General features: G+C 37.6%; 1 protein-coding gene and 1 long non-coding RNA gene across 2 annotated transcripts in view; both read left to right on the forward strand.

Annotated features, from left to right (window-relative positions):
• Positions 1-359: 359 nt before the first annotated feature.
• Positions 360-23432, forward strand: part of HERPUD2 (HERPUD family member 2) — a 31172-nt gene continuing 8099 nt past the window's right edge. The window contains exons 1-5 of the mRNA XM_032304562.1: positions 360-691; positions 869-1266; positions 12005-12082; positions 15052-15165; positions 17224-17378. Coding sequence (XP_032160453.1) covers positions 1120-1266; positions 12005-12082; positions 15052-15165; positions 17224-17378 — 494 coding nt within the window. The 5' untranslated portion in view covers positions 360-691; positions 869-1119. The remainder of the gene's footprint in view (positions 692-868; positions 1267-12004; positions 12083-15051; positions 15166-17223; positions 17379-23432) is intronic.
• LOC116568862 lies at positions 3098-8073 on the forward strand. The gene is made up of 2 exons (XR_004276767.1): positions 3098-3423; positions 7198-8073. It is a non-coding gene; the product is annotated as an uncharacterized LOC116568862 (long non-coding RNA).

Consider the following 23432-nt stretch of genomic DNA (forward strand, 5'->3'; position numbering starts at 1 on the left):
GAGAGGAAGTTTGATTTCGCATCTTGAAGGACACTAACTTCTGCAGAGAAACTCCTAGGGCGGAGAACACTTCTCCAGGCTCCAGGGTGTGGTCAAAACAGGACGTGCTAGCGCCAGCTCAGCTCGTAGTGAGGCCTGAGCACGCCTGAGGGACGGGACCCAGCGAGCGGTCAGGCCAGGTGGGCTCCAACACAGCCCAGAAGCTTCGGGGCGACCCGGAGCTCAGCCCGCTGTCCCCCGGGCAGTCGGGGGGCGGCGGGGGGCTGCGACTACAGAGGCAAAGCTGGGCGCCGGGGCGGGCCACGCGTGACGCACTTCCGTCCTGCGCCTTCCGGCTTAAAGGGGCCCCGGGACCTTCCTCGTAACAACAACAAAACCAGCGCGCTCGCGCCGGGCCCCTGGGCTTCTAGTCCCCGCCCTCCTGCCACCTGCCGCCGCCTCGGCCGCGCCCGGCCCTGCGCCGCGCTGCAGTGTCCTGCCCGAGGGGTCAGGCGGAGGGCGGACCGCGCCCTTTGGCCAACTTCTCCCGCGGCCACCGCGCCGCCTCGCGAGACCCGGGGCCGGGCTGTGGCCGCCGCGGAGCAGCAGGAAGGGAGCGGCCGCCGCCGAGGACGCCCGGTGGGACTGTGCGGACGGCGGCCCTGTCCGGGCGCGGAGGGTGGCGGTGGCGGGCCCCGCGGCCTTCTTTCAGGTACCCCCTGCCCCGGCGGGTCTCCGTGAGCGGCTCGGCCCCTTCTCTGGTCCGCTTGGCAGGGCCGTCGCGTAGGGGCCTTATTGCGTTTCAGCTTGGGGGTCGCGGCGGGGGCGGGGCAGTGACTCCCTCCCTTATCATTGCTTTCTCTCTCTTCCTCCCGGCCTCTCTCCGCAGTCCGGAGCCCGGCGGAGCCCGGACCTGGCGGGGAAAGCTGCACCCACGGCCGGGTCCCCGGACCCCGCCGCCGCCACTGTCCATCATCCTTGGTACCGGCAATGGCCTTTGTATCGCCCGATGCACTTGTGACTGACTTGGACACGGAATATTAAGAACCTACTTGCTGCCGTCCCTGTGCCGGTCGCGCCGGCAGTTACCACCTCGGCTCATCTGGGCTGCTCCTCTTGACTGTTCAACTCGGGGGCACCATGGACCAAAATGGGATGGAGATTCCTGTGACCCTCATCATTAAAGCACCAAATCAGAAATACAGTGACCAGACTATTAGCTGCTTCTTGAACTGGACCGTGGGGAAACTAAAAACGCATCTATCTAACGTGTACCCTAGCAAACCAGTAAGTGTCTTAAAAGCTGGGCACAGCTGCTCTGGCCAGCAACTTTTCGTGCCATGCACTCCCGTCTCTCTGTTCATCCCCTCCCTTCTTGAATCAAATAGGTCTCTTGCTAGACTGCGAAGTATTTTGAGTTGCGAGATGTGTGTGTGTGTCTCTTGAGTGCCTCAACCATCATTAGTATCTTCCTCATGAGGTTCAGTTAATTAGTAAGAGTACTGTGTACAAAAATATCAAGAGACATAATAACTGACAGGCATAAAAAGGGACCATTTTCATTGGACTTAAGTCATTGGCCTAGTATGGGAGAGACAGATGGATCCTTAAAAAAGGTAAACACTGCAACCTATATTAAAGCTTTTATTGCTTTAGTTAGGCGTTGAGACTTTTAGAAGAACTACAGAAATAAGGCAGTTACTGCAAAAGCAGGAGGTTTAGAAAATCAACTCTTAGTTGGTCTTGTCTGTCAGTATTTTTGATACAAATATTTTTAATAGAGGAAATAAAAACCCCCAAGTTATTTAAGTGCTTGAGACAAACTAGCTGGAACTGCCATTTTTTCCAGATCCTTTGTTTTAAAGTTAAGATTTTCACAGGGGGTAACAGACTTGTTTTAAAATTTTCTGGTTTATAGAAGATTTCCTGTTGCATATGATTCATTCTACACATTTTCAAAGTAGAAAAATAGTTTTTCAGAATAGTCAGAGTTGAAAGTCAGATACTTCCATAGTGCTGTTTATAACATAGCTGGAATACCATTCCTAAATATATAAGTATATACTTGAGCACATATCTGTGTGTGTGTTTGTGTGTCTCTGTCTCTATATATGTATCTATATATAAAAGTGTGTATATACATATACATTTAGATATATGCTCAAGTATGTGCTTATATGAGATCTTTATATTGTATGAGTGAACCAAAAGGGACTTGGTTTGCACTATGGTACACCAAGAGTTACCACTTTTCTAAAACTTTTTCTTTTTCAAAAAGTAAGAGAAGAGTGGTGTGAAACCCAATTACCTTACCTGCACCCAGTAGAAGTCAGTTTTTGGCAGGAGTTCTGCCCTCCTAGTGCTAATCTCTAGTACCCATATGGATCATTTGGCTGCTGGGAGGACACATCAGTTGCAAACTTTTCTACACCGTCTCCTTAACCCACTTACAACTCGTACACACACTTCCAGGTTTAACTATGGCAAACCTGACTTTTCTCTTCTCTTCCAGCAAGTCATCTCCAAGTGAATTGTATTTTTTTTTTAAAAAGATTTTATTTATTTATTTGACAGAGAGAGTGCGTGCATGCACAAATAGGGGGTGCTGCAGAGGGAGAGGGAGAAGCAGACTCCCTGCTGAGCAGGGAGGCCAATGAAGGGCTCAATTCCAGGACCGTGGGATCATGACCTGAGCTGAAGGCAGATGCTTAACCCACTGAGCTACCCAGGCACCCCTCCAGGTGAACTGTAATACTAAAATTTATTTCTAGTTAATGAGAGTGGGTGGAACTGGGGGTGAGGACCATGTGTTTGCTGTCTTAGAACTTCACTGAAAACTTCCCGTGGTTTTTAGATTTGACAGGCTTACATTCTAATTTACTTACCACATGGAAACTGATTTGAAGTGTTTTTTTTTTTTTTTAAAGATTTTATTTATTTATTCGACAGAGAAAGATCACAAGTAGGCAGAGAGGCAGGCAGAGAGAGAGAGGAGGAAGCAGGCTCCCTGCTGAGCACAGAGCCCGATACGGGACTCCATCCCAGGACCCTGAGATCATGACTTGAGCTGAAGGCAGCGGCTTAACCCACTGAGCCACCCAGGCGCCCCTGATTTGAAGTTTTTAAATTGTTGAACACACCAACTATTTCATATTACCCCACAGGTAGTCTTCAGTATAGGAACTGGAGTATTAGAAGTTAACTTCATAAGATGGTTATTTAGAACAGAACATTTTGTAATATAAGCAATATTAATATATTATGAGAGAAGTTTGGGTTCTTATGAGCACCCGCAAAGACTGCTTGACACTAATTCTGTGTTTAGGCATCTTAAGTGCTATTTGGTGTTTAACAGAGATTATTTCTTAGGCCTGATTCTTCGCACATCTGCCTGGTGGAGGTGGATGATTTAGAAGCAGAGTACGGTTCCAGTGCCTTGTAGAAGTAAGTGTTCTCCAGTAAGGAGTAGAAAAGTTGATGGCTCTGGTCAGTAGCGCTCTAATTGGGTCTGATGGGCCAAGGGTGGGTGGAGGGCCTTCGTCTCTGTGGGCAGTGGTTTCTAGGAAAGTAAATAGGAGCTGCTAGAGGGAAAAGAATGGAGATTTGAAGTTGTCCTTTTAGGATCTCTAAAATAGGTCACATGTCTACTGCTGTTAGCAGAACTCTGGCTAAACTCTGAGCTAACAGAGTTATCTCTTAGCTAACTAGCTAAACAGTTAACAGAACTGGCTAAAAAAGAGCATATTTAGTCTTAAGGTTTTAGCCTTATCTTCAGATACTGATTTGACTTAATCACAATCTCCACACGAATATTTGAAGTTCAATTTTCCATCTGTCAGTAAACTCGCAGCAAATAAACCCTTTCCCATCAAAGCATATTTTCTTGGGCTTCATTTATTTATTTAATTAGGATTTTATTGACCTGGCATTTGGGTGTCTATATGTTAAGCATGAAGGTGATGATGATCCCTTTGCTGTTATAAAGCTCAGATCCAGTGGGGATACAGATATGTAGTAAAAAGCTCTAGTATTATGTGACTTGTGTTACACGAGAGGGATGGTATAGGAGCATAGGGAGGGAATGGTCAACTCTGAAGGGGAGGTAAGGGAATGTGTAGCTGATTTAAGAAAAGGTTCACAGTGACATTTTTCTTTATTTTCTTTCTTTCTTTCTTTCTTTTTCTTTTTTCTTTTCTTTTTTAAGATTTTGTTATTTGAAAAAGAGAGAATGAGAAAGAGAGCATGAGAAGGGGGAGGATCAGAGGGAGAAGTAGACTCCCTCCTGAGCAAGGAGCATGATCCTCTGGGGTCAGAGATCATTACCTGAGCTGAAGGCATTCACTTAACCAACTGAGCCACCCAGGTGCTCTTGGGGACATTTTTCTTAAAGAGTTGATAACAGTTTTAAGTAGACAAGTAGCTGCTTTTTTTTCTTTTTTAAACCTTTTATTTCAAAGGTAATGTTGCTCTGATGATTCTCACTGTAATTATGTATTATGTAAAAAGATTACATATCCATGATGGGCTCCAGAGGGGAAGGTGTTTTCTAGTTAGGAAATAGGGCAGTTGCCATATTTACATAAAACTTTATAGTGCCATCACTAAAAACCTGGAATTGAGCTCTTTGGGAGTTTTGTTTAACTTTGAATGTTATTGATAATTGGTTTAGGATTTGGTGTAGGAATTGAAAAGTGCATCAGTTCATGTCAATAGTGTACATAGATAATTGTGAATTATGTTGTGATATGACATTTGTCATCACTTCATGACTTTAGATTTTCAGATCCTGAAATTGGCCAGTAATGTGAAATAATTATTCTGTAAATTTGGGTACTTGCTCCTGGGGCATGAAAATATCTGTCAGGAAGGCGACTTTTACTTGAGTAGTTTGCGACTTTAATCTAATTTAAGTTTATTTGCTAAAGATGTAAATATGAACATAGCTGAACTTAATGTTATTCAGTAGAATGGACTGTCTTAGAGAAAACTTTAAAAAGTAGGGATTTCTAAGTCTTATTAGGCCTCTTTCTCATTATTGCTTCTTTCTCTCATACACAAACAATAACTAAGATGGACCTGACTCACCCCGAATTCAGTTTTGAGGATAAACGGGCTTTCCTTAGCTTCTCACTTTTCAGTCTTGAGGTCAAAATGCCTGTTAAACGTGTCCCTCGGTTCTGGGTAGATTTCCTTTGTCTTGGTGCTTTATGCTCTCAAACTAAAGCAGTCAATATCATTTTCTCTTCTAGCTCTCCTGCTCAGCTAGGGAGGTTTGTTCTGGTTTTTCAAATTGCTCCACTGCTCTGAGATTATGTTAGAATTAAAGACATAGGAATAGAACCAGTTGTATGAGTTCTGTTCTTGAGAATATAACATTCCATAACCAAATTGCCTACAGTTGAGATGGAAGTCTTAATTTCATTAGCAGTGGAAATAGCTTGAATAATATAATTTGAGGTTTATATCTGTCTCTTTTTTGTAATTCCCTATTACCTTACTCAGGTATATCATTTAAAAAACTTACTTAACTGTCTCAGAACTATTGACTTAAAGGGGCTTATAATCCATACTTTTAAATAATTTTTGTTTTATAAGACTTGTCTTTACAATTTTAGTGCATATGTTTAAGAGGGTTTCATGTCGCGTAGCAATATAGTTCATATTTTTAAAACTCGGAACAAAGGACATTATTACATTGTGAAGATTGATGAAAAGTTAAAAGTTTTGAATGAGTGTGGACTAAATCTGTTTTATTTTTAAAAAGATTTTATTTATTTATTTGACAGAGAGAGATAGAGCAAGAGAGGGAACACAAGCAGGGGGAGTGGGAGAGGGAGAGGCAGGCTTCGGCTGAGCAAGGAACTTGATTAGGGGCTTGATCCCAGGACCCTGGGATCATGACCTGAGCCAAAGGCAGATATTTAACGACTGAGCCACCCAGGTGCCCCTTATTTTTTATTTTTTAATTTTTTTGAGATTTTATTTATTTTTCAGAAAAAGAGAGGGAGGAAGGGTAGGAGGGAGAGAAGGAACGCACAAGCAGGGGGGGCTAGAGGCAGAGGGAGAAGCAGCAGGATCCCTGCTGAGTGAGGAGCCCTATGTTTGACCCATCCCAGGACCCTGGATCATGACCTGAGCTGAAGGCAGACACTTAACCAACTGAGCCACCGGACATCCCTAAATTTGTTTTATTTAACTCCTTTGTAGTCTTTTCCTAATGTATTTTTTCAGGAAATAACAGTACTATGTTTTGTTTAATCATGCATTTTTTAAGATATGGATTTTTCTAGAACTTTTAGTTAAGTTTCTCACCTCTACATAATAGATAGTGATTTCATGGTCTCAAATGCTTTTGTTTAGCTGTCACAGTTGGTGCTCAGATTTTAAACTTCCATTTACTAAGTGGTTGCCATGTATCTTAAGCATTCTACTAAGTATTTTATATGTTTTATCACATTTATTCCTCATAGACATCTTATGATGTAAGTTTTATTTATTAGCTCTATTGTATAAATAATAGAACTCCTTATGTAGTAGAATTAGAATTTGAACCCAGGTTGGTCTGACTTTCAAGTCTCAGTGCTTAAACCATTAATTCACATTGTATATGATGGTTATATGTAATAAGATGAAGAAAGTCATTTAGGGACCTGGCCATCTTAGCTATATACACTTACAAACTGCAGAGAAGTGAAGTATAAAAAGGGGTGTATGGTTAGATGGTTTGTCATTTAAAGGCTGTAGATGAATGGATAACATAGCCTTAATAGTGTTCTAATGCAGGTCATGTTAGTGTGTGCTATTTCTGTTTATTTTGATGGATTTTAGGGAAGTTATGGGAATCTAGTATGTTAAGACCTCAAAAGCACATTGCTTTTCTTTATCTTTTCACATTCTTGCTTGCTTGTATAAACCATAGCAGACATCTATTTTGGCATTCTCTGTTGTATGTATACCTGATTTGCAAATGGCCTGTGAGTGGAAACAGCTAAGCAAGGATGTCCCTTTGGGATTCTAGAGAAAATTATTTTTTAAGCTCCTGTATGCTGGTTTTGTTTATTGCTGTTCCAAGAAGATTAGGGGTAGAGGCAGTTTGGGTAAACCATGCTTCCTTTTACAGTGCTTCTGAATTCTCTGGGGTTTTTAATTTGGGTGAATTTAGTGGGAATGAGAGGAAGCTTTGTTACAGTCCAAATTCATAGAATTCATTTCCCACAGAATCAATACGTTGTGTACCTTCTGGGAACCACCTCTTTACAGCTACTTGATGCTTGTTTGTGACTGAGCTATCTGTAAGTACTGAAATAATAATAATAATTACCAGTTTCAATGGGTAAGGACTTGGGTTCTAGTTCTTTGAACTAACATGTAAGTTGAAGATTTTTTACTAAGGTATTTGACTATGGTGATTCAGATATACTAATAAGACATGATTTTTTAGAGCCATCCAAAATGAGAGACTGTATTTAGTTCCTCATATACAAAATTTAATCTTTTGATACCAACGAGGTGACTTTCTAGAAATATGAAACTGTTGTTGGTTTTGTAAACTCATCTATCAAATTCTTCTATTTTAAATGCATTAGGGATGCACAGTGTTTTGTCTGTTTTTGATATCTGATTAAATGTTAAAAAGTCAGATATTTTAGATAGTATATGTAAACATTTTAGGAAGAAAAACATCTTCCTAGTTTATGACTTATTTTTGCATATTATATTAAGCTGATGAGCTTTCCTCACCTTGGTTTTTAGCAGTGTCTGTTAAGTGGGTGGTAGAATTTTTTGGGCCAGTTAGTTAAGCAGGTATTTATTTGGAGTGGCCTTGGTTCTGTCTCGCTCCTCAGAGTACCATTAGGATGTTCCTAACTTGGTAATTTAGCTGCCTTGGCTCTACCATGTAATACCAGGTACCATGTATCTCTAGGCTTTATCTAGTGGTTGAGTAGCGGAAGTAGTGAGAGTAGCATTATCTGATAGGACTTGCTGACTATTGGATATAGTGTGTGAGCAACAGGAAGAATGAGGGTGGTGTTAACATAGATGGTCAAGTGTTAGGTATCTCTGTAACCAGTATCTTAACAGTAGACTTTTAATGGACAATTTAATTAGGACTTAGTTTTAGATTTACCAATCCTGAGTCTTCTGGATTTTTATATCGAAAGGGTATCGTGTAATTTTTTTTTTTAAAAAGCTACTGAGATTATGAAGTTTGTTATAGCATATATATAGTAACATTACTTAACCTAATACAGAAATGGATTTCCAATCACGATAAACGATGCTGTTATTAGCTGGTCTGGATAAATAAAATTGTGTCACTTTTATAAGTGAAACTGAATCGAATTGAGATCTTAGAAATCTGTATTTTTCCCAGTACTCTAGTTTATGATCCAAAATGGCTAGTTGAAAGTTCAGGCTAGTTGAAAGTTACTGCCTGAATCAGTTGATTACTGATTGTATTGTTTGTTATCATGTCTAACTACTGGTTTTCCAGATATTTAAATTAATTAATGTATTGATATTTAAAGTGAAGAGGGAATTCTTTTAGTGACATAGAAAAATTTTCAGATCTTCTCGCCTAAGTTAGGCACATGAAAATTCCTTTTTCTGTTTTTCAGTCATAGTAAAATTAAAGAATTCCTTTCTTTTAAAATTTCTGATTATTTGAAGACATTTGAATATTTAATTTCATGAAACAATTTTATTGAGATATAATTCACATACTGTAAAACTTGCTCTTTAAAGTCTAGAAGTCCATCAACAGAAGAATAAAGAAGATGTGGTATGCATATATATATCAAATCACATGTAGCAAATATATATGCATACATACCTATACATACATAGTGGAATATTATGCAGCCATCAAGAAATGAAATCTTGCCTTTTGCAATGACGTGGATGGAGCTAGAGGGTATTATGCTAAGAAGTAAGTCAATCAGAGAAGGGCAATTATATGATCTCACTAATATGTGGAATTTGAGAAACAAGGCAGAGGATCATGGAAGGGAGGGAAAAATGAAACAAGATGAAACCAGAGTGGGAAACAAACCATAAGAGACTCTTAATCTCAGGAAACAAACTGAAGGTTGCTGGAGTGGAGGGCTGTGGTGGGGAGGGGGTGGTTGGGTGATGGATACTGGGGAGGGTATGTGCTATGGTGAATGCTGTGAATTGTGTAAAACTGATGAATCACAGACCTGTACCCCTGAAACAAATAATAAATTAGTTAATTAAAAAAAGCAAAAACCAAAACAAAAAAATAAAATAAAAACAAAAAAATCCTTGCTCTTTAACATGTGCAACCCAGTGGTTCTTAGATAATTCACAAAGTTGTGCAGTTATTATGACTGTCTAATTTCAGAAAATTTTGATACCTCAAAAAAGAAAACTTATGCTCACTAGTAGTCACTCTCCATTTTTGGTAACTACTGATCTACTTTCTGTCTATAGATTTGCCTATTCTGGAAATTACGTATCAATGGAATCATAGTATATATGGTCTTTTTTGTCTGGTTCCTTTCACTTAGCATAATGTTTACAAGGTTCACCCACATTATAGCATGTATCAGTTCTTCATTACTTTTTATGGCCAACTAGTATTTATTTTATGTATTTATCATACTTTGTTTATTCATTCATCAGTTGATGGACATTGAGATTGTTTCTACTTTTTGGCTATTATGGCTAAAGTTGTTCTGGACATTCTTATGCAAGTTATCGTGTGGACATAAGTTTTCAGTTTTCTTTGGTATATACCTAGGAGTGGAATTGGGTATATGTTGAGATATCGAGTAACTCTTTTTTTGGGGGGGGGTAGATTTGCTTATTTTAGAGAGACAGAGAGTGAACAGGGAAAAGGACAGAGGGAGATGGAGAGAGACTCTCAAGCAGACTCTGTGCTGAGCATGGAATCCTTCTTCAGGCTTGATCTCAAAAGACCATGAGATCCTGAGCTGAGCCGGAAATCGAGAATCTGCCGCTTAACTGACTGAGCCACGTAGGTGCCCCCCATTGGGTAACTCTTTGTTTAACTCCCTGAGGAACTGCCAAACTTTCATAGAGGCTGTTCCATTTCATATTCCTACCAGTGGTGTGTGAGGGTTCCAATTTCTCCACATCCTCATCCATACTTGTTTTTGCTTCATGTACTTGGTGGGGGGTGCGTGCCATGTAATTTTGCTATATTATTGTATGCCTTTTTGAAAATTGATGTTCCTTTGTTGTGGAAAGATAAAGGTTTATTCAAAGTTGACCTAATTGATACTTCTTTTGTTGACTGTGGTAATGTTGCAGTTATTTGGGGGTAAAAGAACAAAACCAAAAACCCAAAACCTGTTCCAGATACATACTGCTTTTACAGGTGAAAAGAAATGATGTGTGATATTTGTTTCAAAACTCTCTTTTCCCTCAAAAAGGCAATGGGGGATAGATGAAAGAAGAATAGCAAAATATTGATAATTGTTTGAGTTGAATATTTGGGAGTTCTTGAAGATGGTATCTTGGGGTTTGTTTTGTTCTCTCCACCTTGTGTATGTTTGAAAATTTTCGTAGTAAAGAAAAAAAATTCATAAGACTGTCCTTTATGCAGAATGGTATGACATAGAAGTATCTATTAAATGTTTGGACTGATGGAAAAATGATACCTTATGATGACTGTAGTATTTATCAAAGAAACTTTTTTAGATTCCAGCTGAATTAATAATTATATTATGGAAACTTGTAAAGCATTATAGAATTCATTTTGTCCATGGGTTAAATCATTTATTATCTACTTAGCTTTTAAGTTGTGTTATATAATTTACTATTCATTCCCCACTCAGTATTTATATGTATTGATTGAAATTTCAAGATTTGTGACAGTGTATTTTTAAAAAAAACCTCTTGTGTTGATTTGGTTGTTTATATATTGGAATTTGAACGTGTGTGTTTTGGGAATGGCACACTCAAAATACTCTCAGAAGAAGCTAGATTATGCCTAACAGCTAAGTATCTTGGAAACAGGGCTATACCTTTCCCTTCATCGTGGGTGCTCAAGCAACCCTGAACCACAGATCTTATTCAGTATGACAGTTTCTATTATGATTATTTTTGTTATAAGACCCTTGTTAGTAGCCATGCTGAATACATATATTCTGTTTGAAAATTGTTACAGTTGTTGCTTGGATTTGGCATATTTAACAATTGTTGATATAACTAATATTTAATTGTTTTAATAGAATTTGTGGAACATCTGCCTATTTAGGTACTATGGGGACCATACACAATTTGATTTTAAATACTTTAATAGTAGTAGTGTGAGCACTTAGCAGATTTATCATACATACAAAATGGGACAGAAGTAACCAGAATGTATTTCCTATTCTCGGTTTCATATAGAGATGACAGCTGAATCTCTATGCACTTGAGTTGATTTTTCTTTAGTCCTGTGTTTTTGAAAAATGTACAGAGGTATTTGTGAGAATGGCAGGAATAATAAAAACTGGAATTGTTACATAAAACTGTAACTGAATCCAAATGACTCTTGAATTAAAACCAATAAATTGTGCTGTATGTTAGTAAAGAAGGAAATAAATTTTGTGTATTCTTTTAAATTATAAATACTGATAAAACAATTCAAAGTAACTGTGGTGACCTTGAAGTTTTATCCCATTGTTGACTTATTATTACTAGAAGGCTAGCCATCTTCTCATATTGTTAAAGGTTTTTGATGATAGTCACACATGCATTGTATGATGGCTGAAAAGGCAAACTTCTAGTTTACCTTTTTCTCCTTTTTTAAAAAAAATGGTAATTACCTGTATTTAGTTTTATCTACCTATTTATATTTTATTATAAACTATCATTTGCTGAGTTCTTAATGTCTTAAGTAGAATTTGGGAAAAAAATCCTTAAATCATGTCAGTTTTCTGCTAAGCTGTGCCTAAAGGGAGTTTTACTTTACTCATATTTAGGCATGTTATTCTCAACTTCCAATTTGTATAATTAGAAAAAGTTGAATTATTTTCTTTGTCCCATTTCTTAGTTGACGAAGGATCAGAGATTGGTGTATTCGGGCAGACTGCTTCCCGATCATCTGCAGCTGAAAGACATTCTCAGAAAAGTAAGCTTTTCTAACCACTATTTGATACCAGATACATTCAGAGTATGAAAAGAGATATGTTCTGAACTTTTATCTATATCCAACTAGTTCAGTTTTAGATAACTAAAACTGGGTGGCAAAACAGATGAACATGAATTAGAAAGTAAGAAACATAATGATGGAGTCTAGTTAGTTTAGGTAGTAGTTTTGTATATCCATCTGATAGCTAAATTTGAAATATGATTTTATGTTTCTGTGCAGGTATTTGTTATATAAGAAAGCAGTATTGACTTATCAGTAGAGTATTCAAGTAGTAGTGAAGGATTTTCACTGATAATCTCTTCTCTCTTAAATCCCTTAAATCTTAAATCTTAAATTTTAGCTTTGCTGTTGTGACTTCTTGCTGTCATTTTCATTTTAATCAGGTAGTTTTAGTTTGCCAAAGTGGTTTAACAGCTTCTCTTCCTTGACCCCCCTCAAAAATAGTGGATTGTGGGGGTGCCTTGGTGGTTCAGTGGGTTAAGCCCCTCTGCCTTTGGCTCAGGTCATGATCTCAGGGTCCTGGAATCGAGTCCTGCATTAGGCTCTCTGCTCAGCAGTTAGCCTGCTTCCTTCTCTCTCTCTCTGCCTACTTGTGATCTCTCTCTTTGTCAAATAAATAAATAAAAACCTTAAAAAATAGTGGATTGCAGCAGATTTTTCCTCTTTCTCTCTCTTTGATAGACTTTTTTTTTTTTTTAAGTAAGCGCTATGCTCAATGTGGGGCTTGAATTCATGACCCTGAGATCAAGAGCCACTTCCTTACTAATGACCCAGCCAGGTGCCCTGATAGACGTGAATTTTTGGAGTAGCTTTAGGTTCACAGCACAGTTGAGCAGAAGGTATAGAGATTCTCCATATACCCCATGTTTTTACATATGCCTAGGCTACCCCACTAACAAAATTCCACATCAGAGTGGTATATTTGTTATAACTGACATTGTACACAGTGATGTACAGCGATACAGCATTATCATCAAAAGCCCATAGTTTACATTAGAATTCACTCTTGGTGTGGTACAATTTATGGGTTTCCCAAGTAAATAATGACGTGTATCCACCATTATAATATCCTGAAGAATAGTTTCACTACCCTAGAAATCCTGTGTGCTCCACCTGTTCATCTTCCCCGTGTTTATGCTTTAAAATGTTTCTGCTATATGCTCTTTGAAATACACACTTATTTATCATTTTAATCCAAGATGGCTAGACTATGCATATGAATACTTTAAAAAAATTATTCATTTGACAGAGAGAGAGACAGCAGGAGAGGGAACACAGGTAGGGCGAGTGGGAGAGGGAGAAGCAGGCTTCCTGCTGAGCAGGGAGTCCAGCATGGGCGATCACAGGACCTGGGATCATGATCTGAGTCAAAGGCAGACACTTAATGACTGAGCCACCAGGGGGCCTCTTAATACTTTTAAAAAGGTTTTTGCTTCCATAAATGATTTCTGTCCAGAAGAGTTAAAATAAAAATGCTCAAAGGATGTTGTGCCCCTTATATGAAACATTTTGAACAATCTGTTTATATTCTGAATAGATCTTAAAAGCGTTTTTGTTAAAGTCAGGGTACCCCTTTACTTTTTTTCAGGTAGATGCTGACATTAGCTTTACCAGTTTAGTTATAAAATATTTTGCAGAAACGTTCTCCAAAGGTGAATGAAAACTATTAATTGATTGTGATTAATAATGACCTTTGGAACTAGATTTTTAAGGGTAAACATCTTATACTTGGATGCTTTTTAGTATTTTGTATTCTGAAGCTAAGAGGACCTTAAGTCAGGTGTGCTTTCTACCTACCTTCGTAGGTATAGTTCATGTCATGCTTTCTCTGGGAATGTCTTCTCCCTAGCTTTCTAACCTTGTTAACTTGTTAAACAATTGTAATTTATGCCTCTCAGTTTTGTGCAAAAGACTGTTTTATATATTCCCTAACTGTGCTCTAATGTGTTGTTCTGATATTTTAACAATGTCGTGAGCCTCTTTAGGTGAAGGGTTGACTCTTACCCTTTTTTGGATTCACCTCAGAATTACACACAATTCTAGGATGATGGAAGGCATTGATACATTCTTAGTTTCTGGTAGCTTCGTTTCTCTTTCTCACAAATGGGAATCTTTCTTTTCTTTCTGTCCCGTTTTCTTTACCATTTTCTTGTTTTCTTTTTTCCTTTTTTTAAGTTGCTGAGTCATCCTTTGTTCTTCTCTGCCCTCCTTTATTTTCTCTCCTTTCTCCATCTTACATATACTAGCTTTATGCCTGACTGTAAATATACTCATGAAATCACTAAGCTTAAATGCCATTCCTAATCCTTATTAGAATATGTTCCTTCAGATATTGTCACAAGGCAACACATGGAATACATACAGAATGTAGTTCAAATATATACTTTAAATCTGTGTATAATTGTTAGGGGTAAGACTAATTTTTGAATTAAAATAAAAGAAACTATATCACCTGGCTAAAATTAAGGTAGAGTAGGTACAGTTGAGTTTCTTTATTAGGGCTGCAAAGTCTCAAGTAATGGAAATATTTTCACTACTCAAAATTTGTAGGCCCAAGTTCCAATGTGACTGTTACATAGTTTTGATATTATAATGCTAGATATCTTTATGTTGAAGAAGTAGATTGCATTGCTACAACTTCATAGCACTGCTTGCTTTGAGACTCCTTGATATACAAAGTAATTTTTTCGTATAGTAGGTATTGCATAGTCTATAGTTAGACTAGATGGTTTTCTATAGAGCATGGAGAATATATTGAATTCAGAAGGGCCCCAGATAGTGAAAGAGTAAATCACCATACCTTCAAATGGCAATGATTTATTACTAATAAAATGGCTACGCTAGAAAGGAATTTAAAATTGGAGTTAAATATTTCAGCTTAGTTACTGACTTTTTGAATTATACACTTTCCAGTACTACTCTTTCAATGTAATTTTCTTTAATTTTAGCAAGATGAGTATCATATGGTTCATCTAGTATGTACTTCTCGGACTCCTCCCAGTTCTCCAAAATCCAGCACCACTAGAGAAAGTCATGAAGCACTGGCATCCAGCAGCAGTTCTGTGAGTTTTCTGGGGAGGAGTAAATGTTGAAGTTTTCTGATTATCCTTGGAAGTGAAAAAACAGAACAATTGGAGCTTGTGGGTTGTGAGATTGTGTTTTGAACAGCTTGAGTTAGGCGTTTAAGCTTTGTTTTTAGAGATCCAGTGCATAGTGTTATCCTTGGAAGCTTGAGTTATTTGCTATAGGGATTGAAGATCCAATCTTCAGGGGTTAAATGCTAAAATACCCAGAAAACAGAGTGATGATATGATTACATAGTTTAAAATCTAGGACTAGTAAAGTTTCACAAATATTAAAGGTATTTGTATTCAAGGTGGATTAAATTATTTAAGTTTTGAGTACGCTAAATCTTCTTGAAGTAGATTGCTTCGTCAAGAATTTTGTTTTTTTAAAGTGACTGGATTTGGACATACATTCCAACTTCAGGAGGAAAAATTATTTCATCTGCTCAGTTCTTTCAGACTTGGGTATTCATTTTTCCCTTCTTATTTTTCCATCTGCCAGAATTGTTTTGGAAATTTTTAAAACGTTGAACTTTTCAACTTAGATATACTCATACAACTTTTAAAGACAAATTCTTTATGTTTAATTATTTTTGGTTTCCCATTAAAGTTTTATATGACACCTTTGGAGGTGAGAGAAAAGGATTGGATGAATGGAAGGTTGCTTTAAATCTCTTGGGCAAGGAACTTACATACTGCTAAGTATACTTACCTTCTTGACAAGAATGTAACCAAAACTTGAAGGAGGGGATGGATGGCCCGAGGTTATAACTAGTTGAAGGATCTTCCAGTAATTACTAGTTAACTGTTTCTTTAAGAAACTAGATCCTTTAGTTGCTATATTTAATTAGTATGGGCTCAGTGGTAAGTATTTTCCAGCATGAACTATGAGAATTTAGCTTTCATTAAACTGAAGTTTGGTTTATCAGTAAACCCAAGGGTCTTTCTATGTTTCCTACCTTTCAATAAGAAGAGACAAAACACTGGCCTAGGCACAGAGTTCAGGATATAGTCTTTGGACACATATATGTTGCTTCAGTTTTTGTTAAGAAGGATCCTTCCTGACTTGTCTCATGATTCCTCAGCCATGATTTCATGTTGTTAGTATATATATATATTCATTTTTTTTTCAAGCTGTGTTACGCAAATCTGAGAAGTATTAAGGGAAGATTAAGTTGAATTATCCTTTTTTTATGGCTGAGAAATTTCAGTGGGATTTGAGAATGTCTTAAAAGTCTAGTCATTGAAAGTGTTATCTAATAAGGTCAGAAAAAAATTAGTTCTAGCAAAATTAGGCTGTGATGCCAAATGGCTATGCCTTTCTTCTGTTAATTTTTTAAAAAAATGACTAACATATTATGCTGGTCCATTTAATGAGAAATTTTGACAGAAAGGAAGCCTTTACCAGTTTAGGTCCCTAAGAATCAGACTCCCTGGACTGATTAGGTATACACCTACTTGGTATCTACTTTATGTGGAATAACCTCTTAAAGAAAGCTTTGTTAGTTTTGCAAAAGACTGCTCTTCCTGGCAGGCACTTTTTGCATAGCAGGAGTTAGGAAGATAGACATACCAAAAGACATGCAGTTAATAGGAAGGCAGTATAAGTAAAATATAATTTTAATGAAGTTGGAAAGATGTTAAAATTATATTCTGTCCAGCTATTTTATATTTCAAATGTAATTATGTTTTAAATTTATATAAAACACGTGACAAACTATTTTCAAACAGCAACAAATTGGGGTGGTCTTTAAGTCATTACATTTTTAAGGTTATTGAATCTGTGAGTTAATATCATCAGAACATGAAAATTTAAAAATCTTTATTGGTATCTATCTTGTTCATTTTGTAAAAAAACGTATTTTTTATTTTCTGAACTCTTAATCTCATTAGAATGAAAGTATCAGCCTGTTACGTTGAGCCCAAGATTCAAATCTGTATATTTCTAAAATTCATTTTTTGCAGCTCATAAATACGTTTTTACCACTGTGTCTCTAATCTCATATTGCAATGAATTAAATCTCCTTGAAGAAATAACTACATTTTTGTTTGTAGAGTTCAGATCAGTCAGGATCAACAACTCCATCATCCAGTCAAGAAACCTTGTCTTTAGCTGCCAGTTCTTCCTCAGAAGGATTGAGGCAACGTACCCTTCCACAAGCACAAACCGACCCAGCACAGAGTCATCAGTTCCCCTATGTAATGCAAGGGTGAGTGAAATCGTAGTTGGGCCTCTTAAAAATCTGTTACTCCTGATTTCAGGATAGTCCCTCTGCAATAATCAATGGAAATTTATTCAGATTCTTCCTTATACATTTTGAGAAGTAGGGGGTTAAGTAGAGCAGTGCTTTTGAAAGCTGGCCATACCTCAGAATCATCTAGGGCAGTGCTTCTCAGCCTTTACTCTTTGTGCTAATCACCTGGGGATCTTGTTAAGCTGCAAGTCTGATGCAGTAAATCTGATGAGCCTGAGATTCTGCATTTCCAGCAAGCTCCCAGGTGCTGCTGATGCTTCTGATGCTTTGAGCACACTTCAGATAGCAGGATTTAGGTAACTAAACAAATTCTTTTTTAGTCAGTTTCACAATGGATTTACTCAAATTTTCTGGGAAGCTCATGGGTGAGTGAGGATGTTCATGGAAGAGTATAAGGCGCAATAATCTGGTTTTAGAAAGTTCCACAGGTGTTTCTGATCAGCCAGACTTGGTAACAACTGTGATGTATTAAAAAGGATATGTTAACCATTGCATGTTATGTTAACCATCTGTGTTAGAGGAGTTTACCCAAGAGGCTTGATATGGCTACGTTATATTTAGCAATTATAATGAGCCGCTTGGATTAGGCTGTTCTAGGGGGAAGTGCGGCCAACAGCCATAGCACATCCTTCAGACAGCTCAAATAAGATCCTGGAGAATACGGTTTGGACCTGGGTTATGTTTGAAACCAAGGTATTTAACTGGGGTACGATTGTTACTTTTGAAGTAAAGGAAACATGAGTAATATATTGGTAGTGAGATAGTTTTGTATTGTATAGCATGCTATGGTCCTGCAGTGTGTGGCAGTACTCCAGACCTATGATTGTGAGGCTGGAAATAAGGAAGTAGCTAGGACCTTAGAGTGGTAGTAGAGACATAACCAAGGAGTAGCCATTGATGGCTATGTTAAAAGGGATAGAATAAACATTAAGATACTTTCTACTTAGAGCTTTAGACAGTCCTTTTGTTTTTATATTGAATTATATTTGACATAAAACATTAGGTAATTAAGGTGTACAGAAAAACTCTATTCTTCATGTTGAAAAACAAAGATGAGTACATAGCAAAATATAAGAAAACTCATTGTCTCCTATTTTTTGAATGTGAAGTTTTTTCTGTAAAAGTAAGTATTTAGGTAAGGCTGATGGTTGGCTTTTATGAGGCACCTATGAAACAATTTTTGTTTTTACAAAACAATTACTGCATACCAAAACATAGTTATTTGTAAAAAGTAATGTTCACAGGGTTTACATTATGGAATAGTAGCTTAAAATATTTTCTGTCCTATGACAGTAATTCATTTCCTCTCTTTTTTTTTTTTTTTCAGAGTAAGACAGTTTCAGTTCCTTTCAATTTGTACAGTGATTTTATTTATTTTATTTGATGGTAGTGCTGGAAAGTGAGAGTATAATATATATGATAAACCTAAAAGAATATGATTTTTAACTCTTTCAGTGTATTTACTTACACTGAATATATTTTGTAATACAACAAAGCTTATAAGTTGCAGGTCTTCATAATAATACCATAGATATCTTGGAAAAAGATGAATAATTTCTCTAAGATTAATAACTTCTCTAAAAGTTTCTCTTCTCTAATAATTTCATTTCATGAGATGAAAACGTTCGGCTCTTAGCAATGTATTAAACAGATCAGAAAATTCAGAAATAGTGTTTATTTTGCCAAATGTGAGTATTAAGATGATGAACAGTAAAATCTTTAAAGATATTACAGCTTTACTTAGGGAATCTCTTACCAGATGAATAATGTTTGGTTTCAAATCAGGAAGGCGGTACAGCTTAGTGACTATAGATTCTTGAGTCAGCTTGCCTTGGTTTGAATCTATCTGCTGACGGGCTTGGGCAAGTCTTTTCCCTGCTTTGCTTCAGTTTGCTCATTATCTGGAGATTATAGTAGTTATCATACAGGATTCCAATGTGGATTAAAAGAGTTTATGTATGTAAAGTGTTTAGTTTTGTGTTAGCAATTACTTACAAATTCATTCATATTTAGAAGAGAATGTTGTACATTGATTCAGCAAACAGACTTGAATGAATGAATGAATGCTAGTACTAGGTGCTAGAAAATATTATTTGGGAAGAGTACTTTGTGATAGACAAAGTAATTTACTGAAAGTTTAATAGATTATTCAGTTTAATAATGAATATAATTTAACTTAATCTCACAGGTATAATTTTTTTACTAATGAAGACTTTAAATCTGTCTTTAAGTGATTTTAACATGGGCCTTAGCCTTAAATGTGCAAGAGCAATAATTTAGTGACCCTGATGAACTCACCAACAAAATAGAAGCTCTGCATTCCTTTTTCAAAATTCAGTACAGCTTACATTTAACTAATCACCTGTTTTTCACCATGTAGGTTAGTGTTCTCAGTCTTTAGTGAGCTTGTTAAAACTGCTAAATCCTGTTCCCTTCTCCCATGAGATTTTGAATGACTAGGTTTGGGGTGGTGCTCAGGAATTTGCCAACTTAATACTCTGGGAACCTCACTTTGAGAAATCCTGATACAGTGATTATTTGCCCATAGCTAGGTGTTGAGGAAATGTAAGAAGACCAAAGCAGTACATGTACATCACCACAGTGGCTGACCATCATTTATAAATCTTGACTGACTCTTTTGGACTCAGTCTTTTGTCACATTTTTTACTTTAACTCCAAAAATTACTGTTTGGGTTATAGAATCCCCACTGTTTTGTATCTTGGATTTTCCCCCGTAATACTAACAAAACCTACTCATTGTACCCTTGCATATTGACTTTTTTTTTTTTTTTAAGATTTTATTTATTTATTTGAGAGACAGAGAGCACAAGTAGGCAGAGCAGCAGGGAGAGGGAGAAGCGGGGTCTCCTCTGAACAGGGAGCCCGAAGCAGGGCTCCCAGGACCCTGGGATCATGACCCCAGCCAAAGGCAGCCGCTCAACTGACCAAGCCACCCAGGTGCCCTGATTTTTTTTTTTTTTTTAAAGTAAAAATTGTAAAAATTGTTGGGGTGCCTGACTGGGTTAGTCATTTAAGTGTCTGACTCTTGATGTCAGCTCAGATCCTGATCTTAGGGTTGTGAGATGGAGCCCACAGTTGGGCTCTGTGCTGGGTATGGACACTGCTTAAGATTCTCTCTCCTTCCGCACCCCCCTCCAAAAGTAAAGATTGCTTATAGCTCATCACATAGAAGTAACTAATTATTTTTGTAATATCCTTTTATTCTTCTAAGTAAACTTTTTAAATAAAAATAATACTATTATATTTGGTAAACCTTTTTTAAAAATATAATTTAGTCAGGACATATTTCCAGTTCAAATATAAATTTATCACATTTAAAGTCTTGAGACACATGGTACTCTGGATGAGTTCTTATATTTACACCAGTGTTTTTTAGACTTTTGTTCAATATTCATTTAGGGTGATTTAACTCTGGACTAGAATTGGAAGTGGGGATAAAGAACAGGGACAAAGACCATTAGAGGCAGTGCCCAAACAGCAAAATAAAAGCCCTGCTGCTAACCAGGAAGTTAAAGACCAAGTATTATTATTATTTGAACATGAACATTTCCTTCCCACCACCCCAAGCATCTTATTGAAATACTCCCTCCACGTTTGTGTAGTTCTCGTTAGAGAAGATCTAAAAAGTTCAAGTTTCTCAGTTGTTGAAGTTTCGGTAGTGCCTTAGTTTAACATCCTGGTTGGCTTCCCCTTGGTCGGCTTCTGTACTGACTTCTTGTTTGAAACAGCCTTTGGTTAGCACTTGCTAATCATACTCTTACCATTCACCACCCAATTCAAAGCCCATTCTTTCCAGGGAGACTACTTTGATGCACACAGGACATTTTCTGTTCCTAGCATTATCTCTGTATGTCTCAACATCTGGTGTCCATTTATTTAAGAAAGTTTAAGATTTTTCATTCTGTGGATATGCCACTTTGCTCACTCTTCTATCGATGAAGAATGTCTTTAGTTAGTTGTACTACCTAATGACCTCAAAATCTCAGTGGTTTACAACAAAACACTTCATTTTCATTGTTCATGAGTCTTGTTAGGCACTTGGGAGAGCTCTGCTTCAGGCTATATTTAGGCTGAGTTCTGATCTGTTTCATGTTTCTCATTCTTTGGACCAGAAACTCCCTGGACAGGTTCTTTTTATGACAAATGACAGGATCATAAGAAGGGAAGCTAACCCCTGACCGCATTTACAGCCTCTGCATGTGTCACATTCACTGATGTTCCCTTGGACAAAACAGGTCACATGGCCATGCTCAATAGCATTGAGGTATTGCCAAGTTACCAGAGATGTGCCAGTAAATGCTTACGAACTGGCTTTTCCCGTGGGGAGGGCGAATAAACTGATTTGTGGCATTTGCTGATTTCTGTGGTATTTATACTTTCACCATGACTGATTTCAAGATACCAAGGGTTGGCTCACAAAATTCCTGAACTTGAGCAATTAGCTTTGTGAGTCAATATTAGCTGGCATAAGCCCACTTTGCCCTCTATATGCCAGACAGTATGCATGTATAATCCTGTTATAGAAGAGTGAAGAATTGGGGCAATATTCTATCATAAATATTTGGGTTGTTTAATTTCTTCCCACTAAACCTCACGACAATTAATACTTTTTTTTTTTTTTTGAGATTTGTTATTTATTTGACACACACAGAGAGAGAGAGCGCGAGTGAGTGCACAAGCAGGCAGAGAGGCAGGCAGCAAGAGAGGGGGAAGCAGGCTCCCTGCTGAGCAGAGAGCCCAGTGCGGGGCTCGATACTCGGACCCTGGGATCATGACCTGAGCTGAAGGCAGAGGCTTAACCCACTGAGCCACTGAGGTGCCCCTCAATATTCTTAAATACTCACATGTTAGCAGCTATTCTTTTAGGATAATTTGTAAGAAGGGAAATTCTTGGGTCAAAGTGTTTCTTAAGACGTTTTGAGACTCTTAAAGACTATTACAAGATTGCAGTAAAGAAAAGTTGTACCAGTTTATTCTCCCAATAACAGTTGTTAAGGTGTCTGATACCCTATACAAATGAGTACTTGCCAGTGTGATGAATTGTAATGTTCTTGTTTTAATTTGAGTCATGATAAAGAGACATTCTTTTTGCTTTGTTTTGTGAAATACTTATTTGTGGTGTGTTGCTGATTTTCATTTCTGACAGTTCTTCATCTAAAAGAGTATTAGTAATACTTATAGAGCAGTTAGCACAAGCTAGGCATTGTATTAAACATTTATACATGCTGTAATTCAGTGCTATACATTGACTTTAACATAAACTTTGTGGTCTAGGTACTATTTTCTCCCATTTTATAGACAAGAAGGGGGCTTAAAGGGTCTGAGCTTGCCTAAGTTCACAGACGTGGTCAGCAGCAGAACTAGAATTCAAATCCATATCTCACTTGAAAGTCTGTGTTCTTAACAGTCTTGTTGAAGTGACTCTATTTTGTCATTTGTTTTAGTAGGTTGCCATTTGTTTTGACTTCATTTATAATGGTGTTTCTCTCCTCTCTGCCCTCCCATTTAAAACTTTATTCTAGTCAGATCTACTGATCAGATTTTAATTATTGGTGACTGAGTAAGCAAATCTGTTTCTTTGAGAACCTTGTGACTTTCTTCAATAAAAGTTTACCTTGTAATGTGTTATGTGCTGGACACCGAAGACAGGAAGATGAATTACGTACTTGCCCTCAATGGAAATAGGTCAGAGAGACAAATTAACCACCTGCTGATGTGCTATCATGGTCTTGAAAAAAATTTTGTAGGAGCCTGGACAAGGAAGTGACTGTCTCTGCTTGGAGGAGCGGGAAGGGCTTCATAGGTGCTAATGTTTGAGCTGATTGTAAGGGGAGTTCAGCAGGTAGAACAAAGCAAGTGTGGAAAGTCTTGAGAAGGCATATTCTGGGAGCAAGGTGGGGATTTCCTGCAGTTGCTGCATCTTCCTATGGAGTAGTACGGGAGATGGGACTGACTTCACAGGTTATTTGGGAAAGAATTTGTTCTTGA

The sequence above is a fragment of the Mustela erminea genome, chromosome 11 (assembly GCF_009829155.1).
Source record: "Mustela erminea isolate mMusErm1 chromosome 11, mMusErm1.Pri, whole genome shotgun sequence".
Taxonomy (NCBI): Eukaryota; Metazoa; Chordata; class Mammalia; order Carnivora; family Mustelidae; genus Mustela; species Mustela erminea.